Source organism: Myotis davidii, unplaced genomic scaffold (assembly GCF_000327345.1).
Source record: "Myotis davidii unplaced genomic scaffold, ASM32734v1 scaffold970, whole genome shotgun sequence".
In the NCBI taxonomy this organism is placed as follows: domain Eukaryota; kingdom Metazoa; phylum Chordata; class Mammalia; order Chiroptera; family Vespertilionidae; genus Myotis; species Myotis davidii.
The window spans coordinates 695,138-705,713 of record NW_006282204.1 but is presented as its reverse complement, the minus strand read 5'-3'; the positions used below and the strand labels follow the sequence as shown (position 1 = coordinate 705,713).

At 41.8% G+C, this 10,576-nt stretch overlaps 1 protein-coding gene across 1 annotated transcript in view; it reads right to left on the bottom strand.

The window, feature by feature from the left end:
• Positions 1-10,576, bottom strand: part of ABCA3 (ATP binding cassette subfamily A member 3) — a 282,235-nt gene that overhangs the window by 236,161 nt on the left and 35,498 nt on the right. The window contains exons 4-5 of the mRNA XM_015571175.1: positions 8,892-9,019; positions 7,089-7,233 (exon numbers count right to left, since the gene is read on the bottom strand). Coding sequence (XP_015426661.1) covers positions 7,089-7,233; positions 8,892-9,019 — 273 coding nt within the window. The remainder of the gene's footprint in view (positions 1-7,088; positions 7,234-8,891; positions 9,020-10,576) is intronic.

The following is a 10,576-nucleotide window of genomic DNA, read 5'->3' as shown; positions in this document are numbered from 1 at the left end:
TGTGTAGCCATTTTTATTTTTGTGCCTGTGTTCCTTCTTCCCTTTTTATTTCTTCTTTTTACACCAGTACCTTTAGCATTTCTTGCATTGCTGGCTTGGTAGTGATACACTCCCTTGGGTTTTTTTTTGTCTGTGAAGCTTCTTATTTCCCCTTCAATTTTGAATGACAGCCTTGCTAGAAAGAGTATTTTTGAATTCAATCCCTTGCTTTGCATCACTTTGTAAATTTCTGTCCATTCCTTTCTGGCCTGACGTGTTTCTGTTGAGATAATCTAATGGGAGATCCTTTGTATATAACTTTCTCTCTCTTGCAGCCTTTAAGATTCTCTCTTTTTCCTGAACATTTGCCATAGTAATTATGATGTGTCTTGGTGTGGGTCTTTTCGGGTTCATCTCGTTTGGAACTCTCTGTGCTTGTGTGACTTTTTTCTTCCCCACCTCAGGGAAGTTTTCTGACATTCTTTGAATAGATTTTCTAACCCTTGTTCCTCTTCCTGTTGTTCTGGCACCCCTATTATTCGTATGTTGCTTCTTTTCATGTTGTCCCATAGCTCCCTTAGGCTCTCCTCCTGTCTTTATTTTTTTTCTCCTATTGCAGTTCATTTTGGGTGTGTTTTGCTTCCCTGTCTTCTAATTTGCTAATTCGGTCCTCTGCTTCTCCTAGTCTACTGTTAAAACTTTCCATGGTGTTTTTTATTCCAGCTATACCACTCTTCATTTCTTCTTGATTCTTACATAAGTTATTGATTTGTTCATCCATTTCTTCTTGATTCTTACATAAATTGTTTATTTTTTCCTCCATTCAGTTTATGCACTCTAGAAATTTTATTCTGAATGGTTTTTCTGAAATATGGCATGCCTCTGTTTCACTTAGCTGCAATTCCTTTTCTTTTCTTTGGGGGTTTCTTTGTTTACCCATTTTTGGTCTCGCTGACTGATCTAGATGTTGAGTCGTGCAAGGGCTGCTCTTCGGGTGGCAGTGGTTCCTGGGGCCGCAGTTGCTCCTCAAGTGGTCACAGTAGTGGCTGCTCCTCAGTTGGCAGCGGCTCCTCTGGTTGGTGCTATTCACAGCAGTGGTGTCTCCTCTGGCTGGTAGGTGAGGCTGCTAGCACAGGTGCCATTCTTTGGACATGGGTGGGCCGATCACAGGGTTGCTGCTCTTCAGGTGAGAGTGGTCTGAGCGTGGCTGCTGCTCCTTGGACAGCAGCAGGCTATTCACGTGGCTTCTGCTCCTCGGATGAGCATGGACTACTCACATGGCTGCTGCTGCTTGGATCGGGGCTGGCGGCATGCTGCTGTTGTTCCTGTGATGTGGGGGCTGCTTGCAAGGCTACTGCTCCTTGGACATGGGCGGGTTGATTGCAAGGCTGCTGCTCCTTGAACAGGGCTGGGCTGTTCTCACGGCTGCTGCTCTTTAGACAAGAGTGAGCTGCATGCGTGGTTGCTCCTCCTCAGACAGGGATGGGCCACTCATCCGGCTGCTGCTCATCGGACAGGTGCAGGCTGTGTGTGGCTCTGCTCCTTGGACCGGTGTGTGCTGTGCAGGGCTGCCGCTCCTTGGACGTGAGCAGTCTGCTTGTGTGGCTGCTGCTCCTCAGACCAGGGTGGGCTGCTGCTGCTCCTCGAAAAGTGACGGGCTGCTCACAGAACTGCTGTTCCTCGGATGTGGGTGGGCTGCTCACACAGCTGCTGTTCCTCGGGTTGGGCAGGCTGCTCATGCAGCTGCTGCTGCTTGGACAAGGGCAGGTTGCTTGCACAGCTGCTGCTCCTCGGACTGGTGCAGGGTGCAGGCTGTGCACAGATGTTCTTCCTCGGATGGGGGCGGGCTGCACAGGGCTCCCGCTCCTCAGACTAGGCAGACTGCTCATGCGGCTGCTGCTCCTCAGACTGGGGAGTGGGCCGCTCACACAGCTGCTGCTCCTTGGACAGGTCCAGGCCACATGAGGCTGCTGCTCTTAGGCCTGGGGCAGGCTGCTCGCGGGACTGATGCTCCTTGGACAGGAACGTGCTGCTCACATGTCTGCTGCTCACGAGGTTGCAGTGCCCTGGACAGCTGAGTCTCCTTCACCAATTCAGGGTGGATGTTATTCGTTTCAGCTGCTCATTCTATTTGCTCCTGGACCAGACTTGGGATGTGTCAACCTATTCCGCCACCATCTTGTCTCCCTCCTGCCAGCTTTTTTATCCACTCATCTACTGATGGGCACTTGGGCTGTTTCCAGATTTTAGCTATTGTAAATTGTGTTGCTATGAATATAGGAGTGCAATCATTCTTTCTGATTGGTGTTTGTTTCTTAGGATATATTCCTAGAAGTGGGATTACTGGGTAAATGGATTCTCCATTTAAAATTTTTTAGGAAACTCCATACTGTTTTCCATAATGGCTGCACCAGTCTGCATTCCCATCAGCAGTGCACTAGGGATCCCTTTTCTCCACATCCTCTCCAGCACTTTTTGTTTGTTGATTTTTTGATAGTAGCCATTCCGACAAGTGTTAGGTGATACCTCTTTATCCTTTTAATTTGCCTCTCTCTGTGATCAGTGACTTTGAGCATTTTTTTCATATGTCTCTTCATCATCTGTATGTCTACTTTGAATAAGTTTCTATTTAGGTCCTTTGCCCATTTTTTAATTGGATTGTTTGTCTTACTTTATGTTGGGGTCCAACCCCAGCAGGTCCAGGGGTTCCCAAAGGTGGACGGAGTCGGCGAAGAAAAAATGACACGGAGACAGCGTTCAGTTGATCAGCAGCTTAACCAGGGTCTCCAGCCAGGTTCTGTCCAGGTTCTCTTGCCATGCTCTCTCACTAGGTTCTCCAGCCAGGTTCTGTGTCCAGGTTTGCCAGCCAGGTTTGGTCACCAGGTTCTAGTCTAGTTAAGGGGGTTTATTCCCTCCCTATCTTCAGGGAAAAATCCTACCTGGGGAAACAACCTTTCTCAGAGAGGTAACCCTGGTTAAAACACATAGCGCCAAGAAGGTGAGCAAAAGTATTAAGAACAGTATGTCATATATGCCAGGTCCCTTGAAACATATGCTGTGCAGATGTTTCTTCTCTGCAGCTGAAAGGGCCAGGGCTACGCCCTCCATCTTGCCCCAGGGCAAGGGCTACGCCCTCCATCTTACCCTGGATCCTCGCATTTTGGGGCAGCCATGTGCTCAGCAAGGAGCTTCTTCCCAGAAGCCCAAGCCTCTGCTAGCCACACCCAGGATTTCTTTAAACTAACCAATGACAATCAAGGAAAGTGCGCGCCATATATATGACCACATCCTGTGTAACGACACCAACTTGCGCCCGGCCAATCGGCAGGGCCCACAGTCCTCTCTCCTCCCCCTATAAAACCCCTCTTCACACAGGGCTAGCTCTCTCTCTGCTGCTTGCTGCTGCATCAATGAGTGTGGTCAGGGAGCCGAGCTAGCTCGAATAAAGACTCTTTGCTTTTGCATCGGACTCTGCTGGCTCCCTGGTGGTCTTTTGGGGATCTTGAAATCTGGGCATAACACAGCAACCTTGTCAAGCAGCAAGGATGGACAGGCTTCTGACACCTTTTTTTGAAGTTGTATGAGTTCCTTACATATTTTGGAGATTAAACCTTTATCCTATGTATCATTGCCAAATATGTTCCCCCATACAGTGGGCTCACTTTTAATTTTGTTGATAGTTTCTTTTGCTGTACAGAGGCTTTTTATGTTGATGTAGTCCCATTTGCTTATTTTCTCCTTAGTTTCCTTTGCCCTAGGAGATGTATCTGTAAACATATTGTTATGAGAGATGTCTGAGATTTTTCTGCCTATGGTATTTTCTAGGATTTTTGTGGTTTCCTGTCTTATATTAAAGTCTTTTATCCATTTTGAGCTTTTTTTATGTATGGAGTAAGTTGGTGGTCTAGTTTCAATTTTTGCATATACCTGCCCAATTTTTCCAACACCACTTATTAGAGAGTTTCTTTAATCCATTGTATGCTCTTGCCTCCTTTGTAAAATATTGAATTTAATGGCTTGGCTTGATTTCTGGGTTCTCTGTTCTATTCCATTGATCTATATGCCTGTTCTTTTGACAGTACCAGGCTGTTTTGAGCCCAATGGCTTTGTAGTATAACTTAATACTGGGTATTGTGATCCCTCCAACTTTGTTCTTCTTTCTCAAGATTGTTGCAGCTATTTAGGGTCTTTTTTGGTTCTATATAAATTTTTGGAGAGTTTGACCTAGATCTGTGAAATATGCTGTTGGTATTTTAATAGGGATTAGAATAAATCTATAGACTGCTTTGGGTAGTATGGACATTTTAATGATGTTTATTCTACCAACCCATGAACATGGTATATTCTTCTACTTGTTTATTTTTCCTCTATGTCTTTTTTCAACATCCTGTAGTTTTCTGAGTACAAGTCTTTTACTTCCTTGGTTAAGTTTATTCCTAAGTATCTTAATTTTTTTCATTGCAAAGATAAATGGGGTTATTTTTTAAATTTCTCTTTTTGAGAATTCATTATTGGTTTATAAAAATACCATTGATTTCTCGGTGTTAATTTTGTATGCTACTACATTGCCAAAATAATTTATTAAATCTAGTAGTATTTTAGTGTAGTCTTTAGGGGTTTCTATGTAAATATCATGTCATCTGAGAATTGGCAGCATTCCTAATGTGTTTGATGAGTCTCCTTGAATTTTTTGTGTGTTCTTCTAAAACTTATGCAAGCATTCTGTTTGCATATATTTTAATTTATGTAAATGAAATTGAGTTATAAACTTTATAAACGCAGTGTTATGTTTTGAAGATTCTGCTATGCATACATCTAGTCCAGTCTTTCTAATTGGTTGTCCTGGTTGCCTTCTACTCCTGCCACTACAAACAACAATGTCAAGAATTTACTTATAAATCCATAAAATAATTTACTTATAAATGTGTTTATACTCAGGAACACATTTTTAATTTGGCTATTGCTATGGTTTGAATGTTTGTTTTCCCCTCCAAATTCATATTTTGAAACCCTAACCCCAAAGGTGATGATATTAGTAAGTGGGCTATTTAGGAGATACTTTAAGTGATGAATGGAAATCATGAATGGAATTAGTGCTCTGATATTCAAGGCTGCAGAGAGATCCCTAGCCATTTCCACCATGTGAAGGAACAACAAAAAGGCACAGGCTATTAAAGAATAGTAATTCCTCCTTTGGAAAACTGTTGTTTGAAACTGCTGTTTGAACTACTCTGTTAATCTTAGTCTCTTATTCTGTAGGTCAACTCTGTTATTTATAGACTGTAAAATAACTTTGTTTTTTGCTTGAATAGAAAAGATAAAGTTAATTGTCTGACCTTGCAAGCTAGCCATCTAACTGATACGCTGATATTGATAGCAGATGTCTGTATAGATATGATACGATACTCAAGGTTACAGGTGTCTGTGTAGATATGATATGGTACTCAAAGTTACAAGTTGTCTGTATAGATATGACAGGTGTTTGATTAGATATGATATGTACTCAAGATTACAAGCTGTCTTACACAAAGAACTAGAAGGATATAAAAAGGAAATAATCCTTCCTGTGTTTGTTCAGAATTTGATAGAGGTAATCTTCTCTGAACCTGCGTGCAATAAAGATGACTCCTAACTAATTGGCTCATTAGGTGTCTTGTCCAGCTCGCTGATTTGCGATACATTATGAACCAGGAAGGGAGCCATCACCACCACATGGCCATGCTGGTGCCTTCATCTCAGACTTCCCAGCCTTCAGAATCAGAAGAAACAATTTTCTGTTATTTATAAATGCCCTAGTTGTGGTACTGCTATTGCCAGACTGCTCCCCAGAATGGCCCTCCCTCCAGCAGTGCATTTGGGTTGCTATATATCACATCCCTGGAAACTCATCATTATCCAGCTTCCTAAGTCTTTCACCAGTCTAACCCTTATAAAGTAATACCTTAGGCCAAAGTTCATAATAAAGTAACATAAGTTGAAAAAAATGATTCCCCTTTAAATTTTATGACTGAAAAAATATTTTAAATATTTTAAAGAAAATAATATTAAAAATATTTTAAAGAATAAAAAATAATATTAAAATATTTTTAAAGGAAACATTTCAAATAGGAATTATGCTAAATTGAGATTATAGCTTGTTTCTCTTGATGAATAATTTCCTAACAATAAATGTGCATTATTTTTGGTGAAAGCAAAGTTCTACATGGTGGTATGTGTAGTAAATTTTAAATTATCATAGCTACACTAAAAACTGTTAATCAACTCAACAGAATACCATATAGCTATAATTATTTATTCTGTGTCAGTACCTGGAAATGTGTATAGTAAGTCATTAAAATCAAAGTTTCATAAGTAAATCTACATGAAAATATAAGGATATATAATGATAATGAACAGGAAAGGATAAAAATACATTGTTCCAATCTATAGGATTTTTTCATGAGTTTTGGGACACTAAAATTTTTAAATTAAAAAAAAAAACAAACAACACCAGAATAGTAAGTTAAAAATAAATGATTTTCATTAAAAATTGAAAATTCGCTCAGTGGATAGAGCGTCAGCCTGCGGACTGAAGGGTTACAGGTTTGATTCTGGTTAAGGGCACATGCCTGGGTTGTGAGCTCAATCTCCAGTAGGAGGTGTGCAGGAGAGATTCTCTCTCATCACTGATGTTTCTATCTCCCACGCTCCCTCTCCCTTCTTCTCTGAAATCAATAAAAATATATATATTTTTTTAAAGTTGAAGAAATAGCCCTAGCCAGTTTGGCTCAGTGGAAAGAGCATGAGCCCGCGGACTGAAGGGTCCTGGGTTTGATTCAAATCAAGGGCACATACCCGGGTTGCAGACTTGATCCCTAGCCCCAGTCAGGGCATGTGCAGGAGGCAACCAGTCAATGTGTCTCTCTCACATGGATGTTTCTCTTTCTCTCTTTCTCCCCGCTCCACCCTCCTCCCCTCCCTCTCTAAAAATCAATGGAAAAATATCCTCCAGTGAAGATTAACAAAAAAAAAGAAAAGAAAAAAAGTTGAGAAAATATATGTACAAATAGGGATTGTTCTTACTGTAAAACTAGGATTATTCAAGTAAGTGTGGTTGACGATCTGCTCACCAGGACTCCCCCCGTTTGCTTGTTCACTTCTGGGTCCTATCGAAGGAGACTTTGGAAAGAGAGTATCTGTTTCCCAGCTTCCAGGTCGGAAAAACCCCACATACTTGTTCCTCTGAGAACTACTAAAACGCAAATAATATTTTACCTACAAGGAGCAAATAGAAACAAACAATATCGATAAAAGCATAATGAAGCAGGAAGGAGAAACAAAAGGAAGTTAAAGTGCAGTTGGGAGAATGTGGCTGCAAGGCAGCCTCAGAGGCCATGGCAGCGGGTGTGGAAGTCAGGAGGGGAGCGCAATCTGGCTGCAAGGCTACTGGGGGCTGTGGATGGATCTGTCCCAAATACACAGCTGCTTGCACACTAACAGGAAATATACCGAAAGGTTTTATTATTTGCTCTTCCCATTGTGCCAGATAAGCATCCTGTGAGGAAAACCTTCCTCTCCTAGAAGTGACTGCTAACATCAGAATCCTGCCTGAGGACACAAGAGTGTATTCAAATGTGGATGCAGGTGCTGCATTTTAATTGCTGAATGAAAGATAGTACTCATTTAGGAGAACTGCATACACTTCCATGTAGGGCACGGTGCAATAGTTGAGCAGCAGGGTCAAGAGAGAGGCATCGGTAGGATCAGGAGGGGCAAGCAGAAGTCAGAAGTCAAGGTAAATATTCATACTTTCAGTTATCGCGACAGAAGTTTTAGGCACTTGTTACATATTGGAGGATTAAGGCAGAGACCCTGTTACTCAAGGAGCTCAAATTCTAGTAGAGGAAGATTATGTATATCTGTGCTGTAGTAAAATCAGTGATAGAGATATGTATAGGAAATGTATGGAAGTACGAAGGAGGAAAGGAGTGGGTGTGGTTGGAAGAGGCAGGGTCCAGTGAGTCACAGTGGCAACCTAAGGGTAAGTCGGAGTAATCAGCCAAGTGAGAGGAGCAGGGTCAGGGAGGTACCCAAGGCATAAGGGGAAGTTTGAAACTGCACCGAGACACGGAGCAGGTTCTATGCAAGCTGCTAAGCCCCCACCAGTATCAGCTTGCATGGAGTCAGGCACGAGGAAAGCTGCCGTTATGAAGAGATGAGGGGGTGGAAGGACAGAATGAAAAGCTTCCCACAACCTACTTATACCCGGGGGCTTTTCTTACTTTCATTCCATTGTCAACCATGTGTGTCTTAAATGCACAATTATGGTTCCATGAACACTTTATTTCTCTAAACACCAGAGACACCAAACTCAAAGCACTGTCCTTGCCTCTCCTCCTGGGGGACTAGCACCAGAATCCTCTTCAGTGTCTACACATGTCCTGATTCTAAGTTAGCCTGGCTAAGCCTTAGCACTGTTTTCCAGGTTCAGAATTAGAAATGATGAGATTCATTCAAAAGAAAGAGGAACGTTTCCTGCTTGTGTTCTATGCTCCTGCACCTGCTCTGTCACCTGGTACCCTGCCCAGGAAATGTGCAGGGCTCACTGCTACCTGCAGAGCTGGAGGCTGCTGCCAAGCCAGATACAACGGCAAAAGGGGCACCTCAGTGGTCATTGTTGCCAATGACTGACTTATAAGCAGAAGGCCTGATAGGCAGTGAGTTCACCTCTTTCCCCAGCAACATAAAGCCCTGGTGCATGAAGGCAGAGATGCTGACGTGAATAGATTTGGGTTTACATCCCTACTCTGCTATGTATAAGCAGCATGATCTTGAGTAAATTGCGGTCTCCCCGATTATAAAATACTTCCCCCTCATTAAGTCCCTGGAAACTGGAAGTATAGCCATGAAGTCTCTACACAAAACTTTCTTACCTTAAGTGGCAGAGGATCGTGGCTATTTTTGAACTCATGGTCAAAGACAAAAGCAACCACCACTCTCTCAGAGTTGTTCCCTTGCTTAACATACTCTTCAAAATCTCCTTCTGAAGGGAAGCCTTGAACTGTAAAGAGAGAAAACTCTAATGTGTGAGTTGATCACTGAAAGGCACAATATCTGACAATCCTTCCTATCTTTAAAATGGAAAACACTTTACATGGATGAAAGGCTATGAAAATATTATAAATTTCAAACCACTGTTGCTAAAACATTGGTATAATGAACTAATGCATATTTGGAGTGCATAAAATTTTTAGGAGTTGTAAAAGTTTTATCACAAGCTTAGAATAAAATTCCTCATTATAATAACTGCGCATTGAAGACACTCTAAGGAAGAGGGTGTTTCACATTGTGTTTTGAAATTTCCACCTTAAAGGAAAATATAAACAAAATTTATCTATTCTAAGTCCCATACCATTGTGATTTCTAATATATAAATAAAAAACAGTCAGAAATAGAGGAATAAAACCACTTTATAGTTTTAATATTTGAGACAATTATTTATTTTCTTTTTTATTAAATTTATTGAGGTAACACTAGTTAACAAAATCATACAGCTTTCAGGTGTATAATTCTACAACACATCATCTGTACACTGTATTGTGTGTTCACCACCCCAAGTCTCCGTCCATCACCATTTATCCTGCCTATGCCCTCCTCCGCCTCCCCAACCCCTCCTCCCCCTGGCAATCACCACATTGTTGTCCATGAGCTCTTTCTCTTTTTTGCCCAATTCCTCCACCCCCACCATCCAATCCCCACACTGACAGCCATCAGCTTGCTCTCTATGAGCCTGTCTCTATTTTGCTTGTTAGTTCAGTTTGTTCATTAGATTCCACATATGAGTGAGGTCATGTGGTACTTGTCTTTCTCTGTCACTTATTTCACTTAGCATAGTGCTCTCCAGGTGCATCCATGCTATTGCAAAGGGTAAGATTTCCTTCTTTTATACAGCCGAGGAGTACTCCATGATGTAAACGTCTCACAGCTTTTTTTATCCTCTCATCTTCTGATGGGCACTTGGGCTATTTACAGATCTTGGCTACTGTAAATAATGCTGCTTTGAACACAGGGGTACATATATTCTTTCTGATTGGTGTTTTGGGTTTCTTAGGATATATTCCCCAAAGTAGACTCACTGGATCATAAGGCAGTTCCATATTTAATTTTTTGAGGAAACTCCATACTGTTTTCTGCAGTGGCTGCACCAGCCTGCATTCCCACCACAGTGCACTAGGGTTCCTTTCTTCACGTCCTCACCAGCACTTATTTGTTGCTTTGTTGATGGTAGCCATTATGACAGGTGAGGTGATCTCTCATCATGCTTTTAAATTTGCATCTCTCGGATGATTAGTGACATTGAGTCTCTTTTCATATGTCTATTGGCCATTTGTATGCCCTCTTTGGAGAAATGTCTATTCAGGTCCTTTGCCCATTTCTTAATTAGTTTTCCTTGCGGCTCAGTTTTATAAGTTCTTTATACATTTTGGATATTAACCCCTTATCAGATGTACCAGTGACTTGTTTTCAGCTAGTCTTCAGCAAGTTGGTTATTCAGGCTGATTGCTGTATCATTTTATCGTAATTCCAGTTTGGTCCTGGGAGGAAGTGAGTGTGTTAT